Source organism: Aplidium turbinatum, chromosome 2 (assembly GCF_918807975.1).
Source record: "Aplidium turbinatum chromosome 2, kaAplTurb1.1, whole genome shotgun sequence".
NCBI lineage: Eukaryota > Metazoa > Chordata > Ascidiacea > Aplousobranchia > Polyclinidae > Aplidium > Aplidium turbinatum.
In genome coordinates, this window is record NC_137473.1 from 51,780,493 (window position 1) to 51,799,862 (window position 19,370).

The following is a 19,370-nucleotide window of genomic DNA, read 5'->3' on the forward strand; positions in this document are numbered from 1 at the left end:
TGACTTTTAACCAAATTCGAAGTCGAGTTGTGAAGACATTGGTCCAATGCTCGAAAGGGCACGTGTTCTACACCGCTTTGAGGCAAGCGGCTGTGTGTTTATGTCATGCCTGAAGTTTGACCCGAAGATTTTGCTACCTTGCCTTCCGTCCACTTAAATCTAAAATCTTCAAACCACTCGGCGAAAGCCAGCGCTGCTAAATACTATCCCCAGGCGCCTTGGGTGCTAATAAAAACAACTCTCATCCACCTGCACACTGCAATTACACAGTTCTGACATCTTTTCAGGGAGCACTGTGCTAAGTCACAAAACTGGGATAAACAAGTCACAATCAGAGCATTAATTTTACGTACACTGGCGTTGAACAAATAAGAAAAACAGTTTCCTTTCTACGGCCTTGATAAATAAAAGTTACGAATTTGATGAGCATTCCTTGGGATCATTTGCGTATATTTCGGAATATAGTGATGATATAATTTTAGTTTTTTTATTCTTTAACACGCTTTCGCATACATTTTGAGGCCTTTGCTGTGGTTTTATGCCTGGGTGCCTTTTCTCTATAAATCTGATCATGTCTGTGTCATTCATATCTTCATTTTCTCTCCAGTAGAAATACTTTCTGTATTCATCTGCATCTTCATCAAGATGTTGCAGATATTTTACGAGATCTGCTGGAGAATTGTAATCGTTGACATGAATGAACGAGTTTAACGGAGCTACTCTAAGAACATCTTCTTTCAACGGCCCCATTACAACTGGTACCGCATTGTTTTCAAGCGCAACTTGCCAAAACTTTTCCGTAATGTAATCTCTGCAGTGAAGAGCGTTTTCGAAGGCAAAGTAGAATTTGTGTTTCTGTACTGCTTTGTTTAATTCTTCCCGGGACAACTGCTTATTAAAACATGAACCGCCTTTTGTTAGAATCAGCCCAGCTGCCACCATTGCTTCAACATAGTCCATTCTTCGTGTTGCGGAAGGTGTGTATCTGCAGTTACTGACGACCCACATCTGAAAAATATTAAATTTCATTATGTACTGTATATAATATCTTCAGTTAAATAACTGCACGCTTCAGTCAGAATAAATGATGATTTAATTTGTCAACCGGAGATAAACTAACCCTCAGGCGAGAAATTTACTAAAGCAGAAAAATAAGGTACACAATAAATTTCTTTAGTTCTGGTATATATCTAACTTGCTGGTGATAGAATTACCTTCAAAGGGGTAAACTAAAATAAAACGTTAAGAACCTTTGGTCTAAAGAAAAGTATACAGTCAGAATCAAATAAGAATCGTAAGTTCATCTTACTGACAACTGTCGCTATCTCAGTTGGTTGAGCACCGACTTAGCACACGAAAAAACCACAAGATCAAGCCGCGTTGGTTTGGCTTTGGGGGTGTGTGCTTGAGCAACGTATTTTAAGAACAGCTTTCCATTCAACGGCACCCAGTGTGAATGTACAGTAGCTCAAAGAAATTTGCTCAGTCCGAGGTTAAAGATTTCCATAATCAATCAAATTTCGTAACGCACTGTGCCAGACAGAAAATCAGTTATCTGGAGACCTTGTAAAAATGGACTGATTTGCTGGCTGGGGTAGGCTACAACAGTGATGATAACTTCTTCAATTTGTCTCTGAAATTTTGTAAAATTTGTTCTTTAAAAGAATGCATTTTGAAATGTGTAAACTTTGCAATTTGTATTAAACATTTTTCTTTGTCACAATCAAACTTCCTTACCGCCAGATTTTCTTTTTCTGAAATAATTTTATCAACGGCTGATTTTCCTTTGGTAACTTTTTGCAATAGATCGCCCCGGTAACCGTATCCCCACACCACATCGGCGTCAAGCCTGTACGTCATCGTCCAGTTTAGGAAGCCACTGTTGTAGGGCTCTATACTTTCATGGGACAATGTGAGCTCCTTGAACATCGAGCTTGGAGTTTCACTGTTCCACCAAATGTAGATTTGTTCCGGTTTTCTGAAATTCATGAGATCAATAAAATACCTTTTGCATGCATTTGTATCGTATACAGTAGCGTTAACAGGGGGGGTCCAGGGGATACTTTTGGACCCAGGGTGATTTTAGGGGTCCGTAACCTTTCCAAGAGGCCCGGGAACTTGAAGAAATCACCGCGTATTATTTGGATATAGTTCGCTTTTTTAAAACTGTCTTAATTTGTGTCTTAATCTGATTGGCAACGCGTCCAAAGTAGCCTACCCTCTCAACGACCCTGACCGTACCTACCTTCTCAGCTACCTGGATTGAATGAAACTTTTTTGTAAAGAATTTTGAATAACTTGGTTCCACATTAGAGTTGGCATCGAAGGTGTTGCGATCGCGGCGTGCCAAAATCCTTGTAGTAGCCTATTTAAAAAATCATTTCTCTCTCGAGCACGTATCAACGTTTCCGTTTTGTCGCTAACGTTATTCCAAATCTATGTCATGGCTAGAGAAATCGTTTTTGTTTTGCTATGATTGCCAGAAATAAAAAACATGATGATGATAGAATTGTATACTAGGCCTACCCTAGTACCCTACCTGTCATAACGCCAAGGAAAATCCGCAGCTTTAATGGTAGTTGAGTGAAAGATAACCGCTTTTGCTTCAGAGATTCTTGTTCGATCGTAGGTTACCATGCATTTACCCCATGTGTCACCTTCCGGGGGCCAAGCTTCTCTTCCACCCCATCTTTTCCCCCAAAGCAGGATTACATTTGGGTCGTGGTTAGGAGAATTAAGCTTATGTGTTAACTTTTTTTCTTGATCCAAAGAAGCAAAGATGTTCGGTTTCAGAGTTAAATAGGTATTTTCTTCTGGTGGATACAATCCGATGGAATAAAGAAAATACAGGATCTCTAATACACACACGGATAAAAGAAAAACACCGATGCAACGTCCTAATTTTCTCACAAACATCCTAACGAATATAACAGGAAGTTAATCTAAATGCATTTCGCCACTGCCACTTAATTTATTTTTTTTCATTATTCATTTCTCAGTGCAGTGTACCTTTAAATAGAATTTCACTTGTGGTAAGTAGCGTTTTTATTCTCAGCAATCTTGAAATTTTCTCAAATTGGAGAAAAAGTTTGCCATCCAGCAACACTGCTTCAACGGCAATAACGGATCTTTAGAACTGCAATTTGCATATGTTGGGTTTTAGTTCATAATGGTAAACCATAGAAGGCCATTGTTTGTTCACAGCAATTCTGTGAAAGTGTGCCACCTCCACTTTAAACTTAACCAGAAGAAAAATAATAAAAAAAATTGTACAGAATCAAAATTAGCCTAAGTTTCGTTTTGACGTAGCCTATCGTACTTCTAATTTTTAAGTCGTTCATATCTCATACAATCGAAATACGTCACTCATGTGATCGCTTGATTGACCAAGAGTGCAAGGTGCAGTGGCTCATTGTAACTTGGTTCCATGACCAAGCGACGGAAGTATTCCCTCTGTTTCTGTCACATATTCCTATTAAGTATTAACTACGACTCTTCGAAACAAACTGAAACTATCTTGAAACAGCATTAACGAATTGTTGTTCCACGCACAGTTCTGCCATTTTGATGACTGAAAATTTTCGGTAAAAAAAGCTTTATTTGGACACTTTTATGCTAATTCCATGCTTTAATTTAAACACTAGCTATGCCAGAAACAATGTAGCCTACGCTTTCTCTGCTGTCAAAAAAAACGAGAACAGCCAAAGCTCTAGCCTTAAAAAGAACTAGCCAACTATCCTCCCGTGTTTATCCTGCAGACACGGCCGTTAACAGGATTTCTCAGGCCCGGTACCAATTTATTTTAGGGCCCCCTTCATCAACAATGTTATAGATATAAAGGTTGTGTACAAACTTTCATTGATGTCGTTTAAGCATGGTCATTTAACAAATCTTGCGCGATCTTAAAATTTCTTGAACCGTAAAACTTACTATCTTTATCTAGTGGTTGCTTTTTTGAACTTTTATTTGTCACATGGCGTTACAGTATTACTTCCCGATTACATTGATTTTTCACTGGTCATTCTAGGCTCACCAGAAGAAAATTTACAGCAAAGTTAGTGCAGACAGTCAGAAAGTTTTCAATTTGATTTGGGAAAGGTGTTTGGGCTTAGGTCAAACATTTGCTGATTGCTGCAATCTGAAAAGCGGTTTTGGTCTAATTTTTAGTGCAGAAATAGGGATAGCAAACTTCTTACCTGGGCCATTTCAGTTTTTGAGTTTGAACAAATATTAGCTTGTTTATTTTGAAATTCGTGTTTCGGGTAATATTCGTGGTTAGGGAAATCACAATACTAAACTAAATTCTTATTTTACTGTTTGGTGGCTGAAGTGGCTATTTTACCACCAGAAAGCTGAAGTGGGCCAGGTACCCAGAAGGGGGCCCGGTACTTTACCATCTGGTGGCTGAAATGGCTGTTTTAACCTCTGATGGCAATTCCTTTAGATCTGATTATATCAAGATCTTGATAATGTTTGAAGTCGCTGGGAATTTTTTAAATCCGGATCCCTTAAATATTCCGGGCCCGGGTCCAAAAGTACCACATAGACCCCCTGTCAACGCCCCTGCCTGCAGAAGCTTCATCGCATAGATTGGCCTACTCAGTCATCTACGCACGCCAATCACATATTAATGCCTAATTCAGACTCATTGGCCATCTTCGAAAACGAAGGGCTAACGGAAACATTATCATCATCTCTATGGCTATGCCATGGCCTGTGAAAAAATAACTTACATGGTAGCCTACATGCAATTGTTTACCAAAGCTTTTGACTATGTGTGGTTTCTGTCACAGTTATTTGAAATAACATAAAATTTTACACTTAGGCTACAGATTTGCGCAAGAAAAAATGACCAACTTTGCTTGGTTGGTTTGTTGACTCTCTGACCTTACAGCTTTTTGTAACTTAATTTAGTTCTAGCTTACTCCTTATGCCACCAATAGGCTCTGTCAACTAGACTTCACTGAGAATATAACCTTGCAAGAGTACGCTTTATAGTAGATGTGCGAAAATTAACACACAGTCGTTGATGGAGATCTAACCAAATATGCTTTGTAATATTAGCTTTTTATTGACATTAGACAAACCGAGGCGTGGGTAACAGTATACAGCCCATAGTTGTACACCCGCTGTGGATCAGTTTAACTTAATTAAAACGTTAGTTAATGTTAGAAACTACTATGGGTACGCGAGTGATCATTCAGTCACGCTAGACTGTGTTGAATGAACGCGGCGATTCTAGGAAGTAAAACGCGGCTCGAACACTACGTCAATACAATAGCCTACTGCTCTACTCTGGATTGGCAATATTGTTTCAAATTGTCTTCGGTGCAACCAGAAATGGGAAAGATCGTATATCGTCCGTTATAGTCCAATCTTGTCAATCTGCAACATGTTGTAAATTACCGCTAACTGCTCTTTGTCTGCTAACACTTTTCCAAAATAAAAGTCTCTGGACTTGATTTTGTAGGTAAACTCTACGTCCCAATCGCACACCCCTTCCTGGATTCCCCACTGAACAGCGAGTTCTCTCGATACAAAATTAGAAAGAAAAAATGGAAAACAAGTTCTAATGAACTAAAAATGAAAGAAAAAGAAAATGAATTCTAAATAAATTGAACTCTAAAAAATTCTAAAGGATAAGGCGGGTCCGCTGGGGCTTTAGTCTTTACCCACAAACTTTTGACAATTTTATCTTGTTTTGGTAGTTTTTAAAGTACAAAAATTCTTTTTTTGTGACACACCCTTTAATTGTTAATATTGCAAATACCTATTTAATTTTCTCTTGCCTTACATTCGCTATTGACTCAAAACGCGCTTAACCTTGCACGGTTGGCTAACCTAAACGATTGAGCGAGCGAAACAAGCAAGACAATTTTGCAAAAATGGAGATACTAACTGAAATGCTAAAGTTGTTTATGGTTCCATAGACGCCAATGTAATTTTATTGTTCTAAAGTAGCCTACCCTACTCAGGGCCTCTGAGAGAAATTTTCACTTGGGGTACGAAGAGTTATTCCGGGCCCCCCTCTCACTCCGGACCCCCTTTGTCTTGGGCAAAAAGTGTGATGTCTGCTTAGGCGTATTGCACACCACACAACATTTTTACTGCAGAATTGTACATCTGTGCGCAATAATAGTATCAGGCTGCAATAAAACTATTATTTTGTGTTGTGCATAAAATGTGATCTGACCCTCGCCAATTTCTGTATCTTGCATTGAATTCGTGTGTCAGTTATTGATGGTGCATTGGTGCTGTACTGCTGTTGAGAGGTGTCGCTTATTGTACATCTTTAATGTGCAATTTTTAAATTCATTTTTTTATTTTTCTTAGATGTAGCTTAGGCTATAATTATTTCTGAAGAAGACACTACCGCAGGGGTTCCCAAACTTTCTGTTCATCGGTACCCTTTGGTCAATTTATAGATTCGCTCGTGTACCCCCAAAATTTTCTCATATTTTTGGCTTTAGAAAGTTTAGATATTGCAACAAATTAACAGTAGAGCTGCATTAGAAGACTGCATACATGATGTTTTGTACCAATCAAAGCACACAAAGTTATTCATAACAATGTAATCCAAGGTTAAACAAACACTACAATCAAACAAACAATATATCGGCTGAATAAGCCCAACAATCCTAGCTAATGTGTTGGATGAGCCTGCTTTTTAGCAACAAGCTCATTAATACGAGGTGAAACATTAGCAACACCACAACGAAGATCATGTTCAGGTGTTTTGAGCTGTGATCTGTGTTTGATTTGATTCCAAGCAGCACTGAAAATGTTGACTCGCACAACCATGTTGATGGAAACAACAACAATGCATGAATAGCAGGTTCCGCAATCTTTTTGTACGACTTGCACATCGTAAATCAAAAATCACTCAAATTTCTCTCAGAGTTCACAAAGAGCAAAGCGTGCAAAGCCATCATGTTGGAGTTCAATCAGTTCCTCTTGCATCTCTGTCCCAGCCTGCAGTGTCTGAGCGTTCGCGGTGAAAAGATTCCTAACATATGCAACTTCGACTTCACCAAGACTAAGGCAGATTAAAAGTTATGGAAAGAATATCCTTATACTTAATCTAATGTACCCCTTGAAAAGTCGAAATGCACCCCTGGGGGTACATGTACCCCAGTTTGGGAACCCCTGCACTACCGGTATGTCATGTCGAAAACGTTGGATTTAGTAGTTTTTTTCATTTTTTTTGTGTGTTTAATGTTAAATTCATTACCGTAACGTTACTGAGTGTTATATGTATCTGGTACAAGCCAAGCGCTCTACCAAGGCTCAAACATAACATCTTGTTAAAACATAATCAAGTTAATCATCTGACCAATCCTAATTCCTAACCTTTCTTCATTAACTTTTGCATTCACCACATGCCCAGCACTAGCAGAGGTGAACGAGAGAAGTCACTTTTTTTGACTCCGGCTCCGGTCCCGCTCCGAAAGTATTCTCTGGTTCCTGCTTTAACTTCGAAATTCATTTTGAAGTGAAATAAGCGTGAAACTAACTCTGTCAAATAGTTTTTAAAAAAAAACAAAAAAACAAAAAAAACACCCGGGCTTTTTGCTCGGGTTTTTCTCAAACCTGCTTTTGCTACACTATGTCCCTCCCCCCCCCCCCCCCCCCCCAGGACAGGAGAATAACTAACTTTTATGATTTAATTTAGGGTGCTTTTAACAGAATATTTTTGCACGTAAAGCATTAAATCACCACTTTGGGCCCCTAATTTGCTCGAAAGGCACTCGATTATCTTTCTGGGCCCTTTTTTCTAGATTACGGGCCCCCCAGGACTAAAAAATAACAACTTTTGTGTTTGAAATCAGTCGTTTAAGATGGTTTTCACTAAACATTTTTGCGCGTAAACAATTTCGGGCCCCCCAACAAACACAAGCCTGGGCCCTCAAGGGTACGCCGTACCCTCCGTACCCCCCTCTCATAGGCCCTGGCCCTACTTTACTCTAGCCTAGCGTCTTGATATTGTGAGCGTACATAGAGCTGACTAAAACTTTCTGCTTGTTTGACCTAATTCCTCTACAGCTACCAATGAAGTTTGAACAGATCTAATTACAGCAGGCGTAGGCTTTTTTATTATGATGTTCAAAAGCATAATTTTTGTAAATTTGATACGACAAACAGAACACGTTAGATGGCGCTTGTGAGTAAAAACAGGTGCAAATGAAACAACATAAATTAACATTTTATTATTAAACCATTTTTCTTTATTGATTTTTTATCATAGTGTAGTCTGTTTATCAGGTTTAGTTCTGCATTGTTTCTTTTATCCACGGAAACACTCTTGAAACGTCTGTGTAATAGCCCGGGTACGTGTAGTTTCCTTCGCGTATAGCACATCCGATTCCAAAGGAAACGATCCCAACTTCAACCCAGCAACGTCGACCATTCGCGTTCAATATCTGAATATTTGTGATGTCATAAACATAGTAGTTTAAATTATCTAATGGTAAAGAAAGAAAACTTCCTGTGGATACAGGCCATGGTATGCTACTTATCGTTTTGATGAACATGGACTAAACAATCAACATACAGAGTTTTTGCAGAACAATGCAGCTGACAATATCCGGAAAATCATTTCAGTATTGCAATCTTTGATTCGGTAATAAAGTTGTAATAAAACTTTCAACCAAAAAGCCCACCAACATTATCTATCTATCTTCAAAATTGAATGTTGCCTGGGAAGGTGCAAGGCAAACGAACAAATGGACAACAAAAATGAAATATTTTGACAATATTAAGCAAATTACAGGAAGGAAAAGCATGCCGGAAATACCAGTAAAAACAAAAGACTAAACAAACTGTAAGGAGTTCATATGAGAAGTCACAACTGATCAAGCCTGATCAATCTGTTGAAAAAGATCATCCCCTCACCTCTCGAAAAAGACCATTCCCAGCGTCCCCGATACACGAGTCTGTGTCAACGTCATCAGAGCCAGATCGGGCGCAAATCATTTGTGGTGTAAAATTTCGAATGCTTGAAGAACCAGTTTTTGTCCAAAAATCTTGGCATCTGAAGAAGACACAAGATTACAAACAAAAATAACGGCTACAAGATAATTGTTGACCGTTGAACTTGGACCATGAGACGGGAACTATGCTGACGTCATGAATTGGCAGCGTCGTATTTTCTGTTGTTCTATAATTTGGAATCTTAAACTTTGGTAAAATCACATAGCCTACTCAATATTTTTTTGTAAATTAACTTACTCTGTATCGTTTTGTATTTTCAATAGACCCTGCTGCAAGGTTTTGGCCAAAGTAAGACTCTCTATGCCTGTAGTCACCCCAAACCCAATAACCACCGCTTCCACATTGTCATGGGGACTTGATCGGCCTGTCAGCCAAGCACCTGAAAAATTACAGAAACGTTTCACCACAAGTCCCAATTAATACTTAGTTTGAGCTACCATCATTTATTTCAAATTATGAAAGAAACGTTCTTTCTCAGCGCAAGTCACAATTTAGGCTATCAGTAGAACAAGACACTGCACAAGCAAAATGTTAATGACCCACTAGAAAGTTACCACTACCAGTGAGAACTTTGTAACATGCTGGGCTATTCGTAAAAATTACAAACAGTATTCACCTTTTTGGCCTACGCAGTAGTTTATTGCCAAACTTAGCTACTAAGTTATATACTATTTATCAAGATTATCATATGACCTACTAAGGGGTTCTTCACCAGGGGTGCACGCACCACCAAGAGATGTGAGACCTGTTCCCAGGGGGTGCGTGGATGCTCAATCATTAGGGTTAATCATACAAAAACGCATGAAGCCATGTTTGTTTGTTTGTTGGGCGTTTAACCAAAATATTACATTATAGGTATAGCAGGGGTACTAGAACCGATTGGTAATTTTAATGTGGTGCTAACAAGCTAATTGGTGGAGAATCACTGCACTAATACGTCAGTTTTACCTTCAATTGCACAAGCTTCTTCTTCAGTTTCTTCACCAGTGAGCAAACTAGTCCCATTTTCAAGAACCAAATCTTTCGGGGTGACACAAGTACCGGTACAAGGCAAGCACACTGGACGAATGTATTGATTAAGCACAACAGAACCCCCGGAACTTTCATCCAAATCAATCAATAATTCTCCATCAAGACCTACTTCAGTTCCAATTCGAATCTAAAAATGATTAGTGAAATATAACAACGGAATGGATTCCGGAGATTTTTAAAGAAGATGGCGGATTGATGTCGGACTGAGTGGTGTCACCTGGATGAGAACAACGAAAGGAAGAATGATGTCGAAGATATGTGTAGGGCGGTAGGCTATCTCCTAGCAGCGGCATGGCCTGTTCTTGATGATAATAAAGTTACATAAATCATAGTTAACCAAACCGAGTAAACCTACTGGTTGCATAGACTCAGTTTTTTTTTATGTATTGACTTACCAGAGAGCTGAGTTACCTACTGTTTGGGTGCTAGCTAAGGGTGCTAGCTACACCCTTAGCTTCATTGACCTATTTCGTTCCTCCGTAACCACGACCCCTATAAATCCCATTTACTTTTCACTTAGATACCATTGATGTTCAATCTACGTACCAGACCAACGTCATAATCGAATAACCCAGTCTTGAAGTCGTAATTTGGATGAGTGAGCACTTTTTCAGGCTTGAATAGCTGACCATCGCGATTCTGATATGCATCGATGTCAGGAAGATGGTTGTAACCTGGAAAATGTGTGTATATTATGTTTGCTTTAGATTAATTATGTTGACTATGTTTGTTTTCATTCTCGCTGTTTGAAACTTTTCTTGACACTGGGCACTTTTTTAGAATCGCGCAGTAGCTATTGTCTGTGTTGTCCGCCCTGTTAGCTCAGTGGTTACGCGCACGGTTCAAGATCACGCGGCGTAAGTTCGACTCTCGGTATGTGCGCTTGAGCAACGCATTTTCAGGACTGCTCTCCATTCAGCGGCACCTAGTGAATGGAATAATTTCCTGGCAACAACACTTCAACAATCAGAAAATTTCACTCTGCCAATCTCGGTAATCGGCCCTGCGTCAAGAGCCTCTACAAGTATGCGAAACTACCGGAATAACCAATCAAGGCTTTGTCAGCCCGAGGATAAAGATTCCAAACCAACCAACTAAGCTACACTGTCGATATTCTGTGGCACGAATTAGTGGTGCGATGCTGATGAGCTCGACCTATTAGGAGAAACACTGGTGTCTATCACTTTCAATTCTTGTTACAATTGGCTACCGAGAATTGTATGGTACGGTGGAGTTGGTTAAACTTAACGTAGGCCTATATTGTGGGAGTACGTAAAAAACTCAATTTGTCATTTTCGATAGAATATTCAATGCTATCACCCCTTTTCCAGCTGGCAAAAGTTGCTATTTTTGCATCTTTTTGACGTTTAGCAACATTGATACATGTAAAAAAGAAACCTTTTGGTGTTTGCGGTGACACCTTGTCTTTATCACACAACTACATCGACATGACGCTAATAAATGTGTTAATATTATCTTCAAGTTCAGCATAGAGTATAGTGCTTTAAATATTCAACACCGTGAACTTGAGTCAATTAACAAATGTATCTGAAGTCTGTGTGTAAAGTTAACTAAATGACTTCAAAAGTATCATACTGGCTTGATATTTTGAAATATTGGCTTGGGATAGTAAAAATAAAGGTAAGCGATCTCGAACAAACAAGAACCCAAAACGAAAATTACAATCCTATTCCGAAAGAACAAAGTACTGTACAAGATTATTGTTATTCGTCATAAAAAGAATTAGGATTTTCATAGCTCAAAGCTGCAGTTCTTTTCGTCTGACTCTCTTTAGGAGCTTGTCGTTAGAATAAAGTAAACCTAAATGTGGTAAGGTCAGGGATAAGGTATTTACAAATAGAAGAAAAGAATCTGCAGCACCGAGCTATAAAAATCTTCTCAGCGCAAAATTTAAGTTTTGTACCACAAATCAACTTTTCAAAAATACATCATCTAACCAAGATTCTAACCAAGAAATATAACAAAATTTCTACTGTAGTTTAATGATAGAAAGTTAAACATCAAAAATGATGATGGCTTGATGACAAATCGATATTAAACAATAACTTCTCACCAAGAGCTATGATAACATTTTCACTGATGTTGGTGTGATGATGTCTGGCAAGAAGGCCCGAAACAACATGCCCAGCAGTCAGGATCCATCTGTTGTTGATCAGTGAACCACCTCCACTCAAGCCAGTGTTCAAAGTCTAAATTGAAATCGCTAACTTTAACTTTTTAGATGCGATTATAAAAACTAGAATGGTTTTGAAAGTATTTGAAACTAGGCTGATGATTTTTGTTTGTCGTATCCAGGTTTACACCCGGTTTTTGAAGATTTAGATTAAGTGGACGGGAAGGCAAGGAAGTAAATCTTCATGTCCACCTTCAGGCATGCCTTTTAGTGTCCTGCCAAAGACACAGCCGCATGTTCTTGAGTGGTGTCGAACCGGCGCTCTTGCGATTACCGTTCCAGGGCTCTCACCACTCAGCTATGCAGCCGACAATTCTACAACAATTTACTGGATGAGACTATAAAAACTAGAATAGTTTTGAAAGTATTTGAAAGTAGACTGATGATGGTTTCAGATTGATGAACTTACTCTCATAAATGATATTTCTCGTAATCTCTACAGGTTTTTGCACAATACTGTATGTGAAGATTTAGTTATAAAGGTTAAGAATTCAATTTTTCGCAGCCACATCCAAGCGTGTCATTGAGTGTTTTTCCGATGTACAACGTCCTGCTCTTGCAGGGAATCGAACCGAAGTCCTTTCGATTATCGGTCAGCGCTTCTCTCTATTTCACCAAGTAGACGACCGTGCTAGGAAAATTATTATAATATCTGATGATTTTACGTTCGTTCTAACGTCGTAGGCAAACTTGTATACGGCTACTCCATGAGATAAAATACATGTTCGGTAATTCCATGAAATTTCTTTGCTTTGTTGGCCAAGAAAACAGAGTTGCAGATATCTGTCCCATTGCAATGCTCACAATTTTATTTTTGACATTTAAAAATTGATCATGGCATCAAGCTTTTTCAACACTGACTCGATCGGGTATCGACCTCAGATCTACTGAAGCAGAGGTAAACGCTCTAACCATTTAAGGTAACATCTATATTTTGAAATACTTACTTCAACAATATTTGATCTTCTGTTTGCTATGATTGCGACCCATGGCCAGGCTCCCTTTATCGCAGGACCTCCTCCAACCACTCTTCTCACTCTTCTATTGGCGCTGCTGTAAACAGTGGTCTCTCCGCAGCGGGGCTCTAAATGATAAAATAAGCGATTTGATTAAAAAAATTATTTTATTTATTTTGTGTTTTTTATACATTTAATGTAAGTTAATATAGACTTCAATTAAATAATTACCTCCTATCTCCTAACTGTCTGCCACAGATAAAACAGGTTGGGCATTACTTTATGTTCTGCAGAAAGTGAATTCACTTTACAAGCAAAATAACTTATCTTTTTTTTGATTACTTTGGGTAGCTTACACTGGTGACATGCAAGGTGTGCAAATGTTCAAGTAAAAAGAAATCCTTAAAAAGTTCATAAAAGTTTTCACGGTAAAGAAGCTATTTAAGTTTGTTTTTTGTAGTTTCTTTTCACTTAATTATACAGCTTCCTTACCAGACCACTGACCTGTATCTATGGAATAGTCGCCCCTTGCAAACGGGGTAGCTTGCAGCATCGCCACCAAACAAAGCAAAGCAAATGAAATTTTCATTGTTTTAACTCAATTGTATCAAGCAACAGAAGAATAAAATTCCTATGGTTTGTAAATACGGTATCTGCTCTGGAGAAATAAGTTTTAATGTTTTGGGCCAATAATATAAATTCATACGGTGACATGTAAAACATTTCAGATACGCAACGTTCTTTCAAGATTTATACAATTAGAGTCACAAATTTGAAATAAATCGTAATTTTTCATATTTCAAGCTGCTGTAGAATCGTTTCCTGATTTGCCACATCCTGGGACCAGGCGTATGGAAATAAAAAGTTTTGGTTAGAAGACCTGGAAAGCAAGAAAGCCAATTTTTGTGTCCACCTACTAGCACGCCATTTAATGCAGTGGCGAAGGCAAGACCGTGTGCTCTAAGTTGGTGTCGGACCGGCGCCCTTTCTAGCTTTGCACTGTCATCATTTGCTAATTAGAAAACGGAATCGCCAAAGGTTTTTCAACTAAGGGCCGGTTTAGAGGGGATTAGCCTATGTCCATAGGGTAAGGTAAGGGGTTTAAAATGATTTAAAGAAGTTTATGTCTATGGGACTGTTATTAAACCAGTAAAATAAACGAAGACAGAAAAAATACCTAAAATTGTAAAACAAATTAATTGGTCTGCATGTAAATCATAAAATTTCACCTATATTTATAAAAAATAATAATTCATTATTTTAGCCAGTTTGTAACAAAGCAAAGCGGACCGGCAATAAAATTTCCATTTTCCAGTTTTTGTACTCTGGTGCGCTATCAAACCTGAGAGGCTAATGTGCACCAGGTAGTTACAATTCGTTCGTTTATAAACTGCGTTCCCTTTTTTTTAGTTTTATTACTTGTTTTGAAAAATTCTCAGGATTAAAGGTTAACGTTTTGCGCACAATATTGACTCATTAGCTTAACCTTTGGATTTAAATTAATACATTTTTCACTTGTCGGAGTAATCAAATTCTCAAACTTTAAAAACACTTTATAAACTGCATATTGAGTGCTGTTACGAGTAATAATAGTAAAATGGTTCACTTGCTGCTTTTTTATAACTGTTATGGTTTTTAGCGAATTTCGTACCATACTTGTGCTGAGTCACTGAGTCAGTTTATTTTTTTTGAATTATCTTCACTGCTTTTGTGCTTTACGCCATAGATTTCTTACCAACGGAACTGGGACCCAAACGGAGACATAAAGGTGATTCCCACAGTTGATCCAAGCATCCGGAAATGAGAAGGTAAGGTTTTCCTTGTACAAAGCTATCGGCACTAACGAGTGTAGGGTGGTCAGTTCCTTTCTTTCGGTCGCCCTCAGTAGTTCACAGCCTATACTAGTAGCCTATATAACAAATTTCAGGTTTAAGTTTCCAAAAAGGCTTTCCCAGCCCGAGGATAAAGATTCACATAATTAATCTAACTAATTTACCAAGCGTATGTTGCCTAACATAGAAAAACGTAACCTGTTGCTGACAAGTCACTGACGACAGGGTCAGTTTAGTTTTTAATAGTTTATTATTTGAATAATGAAAAGGAGTGGTTGTTGTAACTAATAGAGAACAACACAGTCAGTGGCGTACGCAGGGGGAGGCCATTGGGCCATGCCCCCCCCCCCCTTAAAAATGTTTTAGTAGTTAACGACGTAGATTAAGGCATTTAATATGTTTTGCATTGCTCTGTCAAAGCAATTACTGTAACAATGTTGTTTTATAGACTCAGCCAATACGAAATACATGGCCCAATCCACCTACCCCACCCCAGGTATGCCAATAAAGTGATTAGTGAGAGAGAAATGGATAAAGTTTAAACTAAAACCATACTGGGATATCATGAAGACGTCTGGGATATCAGTGGCATAGCCAAGGAGGGGGGGCCTTGGGGGTTACAACCCCACTTTGGCACGCGTGTGACGTCACGATATTGAGAATGATGCTTTCAGTCTCTTTATGGTTGGGAATGATGGTTTCAGTCTAAAAAAACTTGCCTAATTTTAAACAAAACTGCATTAAAAGAGCGAGTTTTGCCAATACCAAACATTCAAACATCTCAGCCAGGAATGAACAACAAGAAAACATAGAGACTTAGCTTTATTTCCGAAAAATGCCGAAGAAAACATGATCTTATCCTTTTGCTATGCCACCTGACAGCACCATTTTACAGTTAATATTCATACCCACATTTTTGTTGAAAATGCTCTCAGAATGCACCAAATTCAAAGCAATTTTTCAAAATTTTTTGGGAGAAGCCCCCAAGATCCCCCGTCGCTGGGTGTCTTAAGCAAAAACGCCGTCGGGCTTCGCCCGCCGGTCGTCAACCCCCCCTTTCAAAATTCCTGGCTACGCTACTCTCAATGGCCCCCCCCCCCCCCCCCCCCTTGAGAAAATCCTGCGTACGCCACTGAACACAGTTGTTTGTGACTTGGTTTTAAAGTTTCGTCTTTTTTGTTTTCAAGGTCTCAGTAATCTGTGCTCGTTGGTTTTTGTTATCGCAGTAGGAATCTTTACACAAATGTAAACACCAAACCTTGGTTTTTTTATTATTCGTTCCTTGTACCTTGTTCAAAGTTTTATACATTTAACAAAACAACTTTTGACCTAGTGCGGAATTTTTGGCTTTTGCGACCATCTGATAAAATCAAAAAAAAAAAATTCGAATTAAATTTTCTTATTCCAATAAGGTTAATGATATTGATAAAATAAGATTCCTTTTGGAAATTTAGTTGTTTGTGGATCATTGAAATGGATCATTGAAGGAGTCTATTGTGCCTGACTCTATTGTGCCAGAAGTCTATTGTGCCTGATTTGCAATTACAATAAACTTTAACTCGACAAGCACGATATACTTCTATGTAAATCACAAGATGAACTGTAGCCTATAACCACAAGATGTCGCAAGTGATAACTGCACCTTTTCGACGTTTTGTGGTTATAGGCTACAGTTCATCTTGTGATTTACATAGAAGTATATCATGCTTGTCGAGTTAGAGTTAGAGCATAAACATACAGTTAGTCGAGTTAGAGTTTATTGTAATTGCAAATGAATCCGTGGACATCAAACATCATGTTCAAGCTTTCTGAAATAACATTTCTTTCAAATTCTCGTCGTTTAACGTTTCTTTGACAAAAACAAACGCATTAACCACAACATGAGATTATCGAATTACTAATCTTTTTCAGAAAATTTTGTTTTCAAATGTGTTTTGTGACATCATACAAGCTTAGACTCACGGAAATTTTGCCACAATCTCATGAATTTCCATCGACTAAAGGTTTTACCCAAAATGTCATAAATTTAATCGCTTGTTGATATTTTAGTCGATTTGAGGAATTAGGCTTTGTCTCGGGTTTTTAAACCGATGGCTAAAGGTAACAGACATGTCTGGAGACAGCGGTTGATTAAATCGCTTTCAATTGCTGGTTGCGAAATTATCATAACCTTCAATAGTCTGTCTTCAACCGCACAAATGTACGCAAATGACACCTCATCAGATAGGCCATGACCATATTAATCCGCCATAAAGAAATAGAAACATTGTTTTACAAACTTTTACTGCATTGCAAAAACGCATGTTATCGCTTAGCAATTCAACATCGGATTAAAAGACCTTAATACAACTATTGACGTTGTCGATTGATGTCATGGTTGACTGATATTTGACTTGAAGTTTGATTTTTAAATCTTTATCCTCGGACTGACGAAGCTTTGATAGGTTAAGTATTCTTGGTAGTTTCGCATACGGTTACCGGGATTGGCAGAGTGAAGTTTTCCGATTGTTGAATTCTTGTTGCCTGGGATTTAGTGCATTCACTAGGTGCCGCTGAATGGAGAGCAGTTCTGAGATGCATTGCTCAAGCGCACACCCCAAAATTCGAACCAGCGCCGCGTGATCTTGAGCCCGGCGCGTAACTACTGAGCTAACGGGGCGGACGAATGTGGTAATGAATGTAGTAAATACTCTGTCTGTCAAATTTTACCTTGCAGCTTATCTCCTAAAAATCTTGACTCACTGAGGTAGGTAACGTACCGTTAGCTTGACGTGTTATGTCTATCTGAGCTTCTTGCATGGTTATTTAACTTTCAGGGTGTTCACCTTGTCATTATGATGACCTCAAATTTGTAATGAAGACTAAAAACAACTTTATCAGCTCAGTGACCGAATGATTATCGGTTTCGGCTCTAGTGCTTGTGGATTTGAGATCGATTCTAGGTCGGGTCATATCAAAGATTTATAAACGCTACCGATTGTGTTCTTTCTTGCGCAGACTAACTCAGTGAGGATACGTTGGGTAACAATGTGGTGACATCCTAAATCTGATTCAAATTAAAAATGAGCCCTCTCGCTAAAAGACCTAAGCAGTTGTACACTGTACAGCGACAATAAATAAAACCACAACAATATTATTACAAACAATTTTGATTGTTTTAATGAGTTGGCAGCGATAGGCTGTCGGTTCGACGCCTATCGCGAACACACAAGATGAGCATGAAGATTGTCTTAACTTGTTTACCGTCTACTAACGACTCAGTCTCGATATTTCGACCACTAGGAAAAGCCCGCAATAAGACAAAAAATCTATCGAGTTCGAAATTTCGATGACGATATTGATAATGTCACAATTGCCGCATGCTTTTTCCAAATCTGTGGTTTTTCTCCACTTCAGATGATCTCATTGAGCGCAATTGAGTTGCTGTCATTTATTTGTTCGTGGCCCGATAGAAGTGGGAAAAGTTATCATGTGTTAATTAAATTTACTTTTGACCTATCAAAAACTCACTTTTTAAAGTTAACGCATATCGTAGTTTTGACGCAATAATTGCATAGAAATCTCTTTTAAAGGCAGTAAGTATTATCTTCAGTGTGACTTTGCAAATATTACGTACACAATTCTGCGGTCGCAGATTTACATGTTAAACTTATTTTTACAAGGATCTTTCTTGGTAGACATAACCGCAAAATATCGCTTCTAATATATTAGAAGAAAAATTGTTAGAATGTTTGATCAATTTGAGGTAAAAGTACAGACTGATATCAATATACTAAATTCAAGTATAGCAAGCGTATTTACTGTATTTCAAATAACATAAATTAATATAGTATCAATAATACCATTCGAATTATGGCCGATTCAATTCAAGCGCACTGTATGTTCAAACGTTACACGTACCACCTCGACTTTCACCACATTGTATAAAGGTAATGTTGAGGCTAGTACCAGTTCAGTGGCGAGGGGTTTCGCTTCTGCTCTAGTGCTAGTAGATTTGAGCGTGGACGTCGCTATAATAGCGTCTGGACTGGAAGCCGAACGCTAGGCCTCATCTTGCACGGAGATCGATTCCAGGTCGGGTCACACCGAAGACTTTATAACGGTACCAATTGTGTTTTTTTTTTCTTGCATAATGCAATAAGAATGTCGAAAAATAATGTGATGACCTCATAAACTTAATGTAAAAAAGGAAAGTGAACCTTGTCACTAAAATACCTTAGCTGTAATTGTAGAGCGACAATAAATAAAACCATAACATTATCATTGTGTTACGCTAGTAAGCGGCAGGAGCTTTATGCAACGCTGCAATACTTCTTTTAGTTTGTTGTTTATTTCACACAACATAGACCAAATAATTGTGTACTC

At 38.4% G+C, this 19,370-nt stretch overlaps 2 protein-coding genes across 2 annotated transcripts; both read right to left on the minus strand.

Annotated features, from left to right (window-relative positions):
• Positions 1–103: 103 nt before the first annotated feature.
• On the minus strand, positions 104–2,916 carry LOC145764397 (4-galactosyl-N-acetylglucosaminide 3-alpha-L-fucosyltransferase FUT6-like). Its single transcript, XM_082576013.1, has 3 exons — positions 2,540–2,916; positions 1,738–1,978; positions 104–1,008 (listed from the first exon to the last, which is right to left on the minus strand). The coding sequence occupies exons 1-3, from the start codon at positions 2,914–2,916 to the stop codon at positions 412–414; spliced, it is 1,215 nt and encodes a 404-aa protein (XP_082432139.1). The 3' UTR covers positions 104–411.
• A 5,164-nt stretch (positions 2,917–8,080) lies between these two features.
• On the minus strand, positions 8,081–13,826 carry LOC145765588 (serine protease 29-like). Its single transcript, XM_082577423.1, has 8 exons — positions 13,678–13,826; positions 13,165–13,301; positions 12,098–12,233; positions 10,570–10,697; positions 9,940–10,150; positions 9,229–9,370; positions 8,893–9,031; positions 8,081–8,420 (listed from the first exon to the last, which is right to left on the minus strand). Exons 1-8 carry the CDS (start codon positions 13,760–13,762, stop codon positions 8,265–8,267), a joined length of 1,134 nt encoding a protein of 377 aa, XP_082433549.1. The 5' UTR covers positions 13,763–13,826; the 3' UTR covers positions 8,081–8,264.
• Between the last annotated feature and the right edge of the window lie 5,544 nt (positions 13,827–19,370).

Excerpts from the sequence above, each read along its gene's own strand:
- LOC145764397 (XM_082576013.1), bottom strand. The coding sequence starts at position 2,916 with ATGTTTGTGAGAAAATTAGGACGTTGCATCGGTGTTTTTCTTTTATCC. Across the intron at positions 1,979-2,539 it reads TTTCCTTGGCGTTATGACAG|AAAACCGGAACAAATCTACA; the intron begins GTAGGGTACTAG and ends CATGAATTTCAG. Across the intron at positions 1,009-1,737 it reads CAGAAAAAGAAAATCTGGCG|ATGTGGGTCGTCAGTAACTG; the intron begins GTAAGGAAGTTT and ends AATATTTTTCAG.
- LOC145765588 (XM_082577423.1), bottom strand. The coding sequence starts at position 13,762 with ATGAAAATTTCATTTGCTTTGCTTTGTTTGGTGGCGATGCTGCAAGCT. Across the intron at positions 10,698-12,097 it reads AAATGTTATCATAGCTCTTG|GTTACAACCATCTTCCTGAC; the intron begins GTGAGAAGTTAT and ends CACATTTTCCAG. Across the intron at positions 8,421-8,892 it reads GGAATGGTCTTTTTCGAGAG|ATATTGAACGCGAATGGTCG; the intron begins GTGAGGGGATGA and ends ACAAATATTCAG.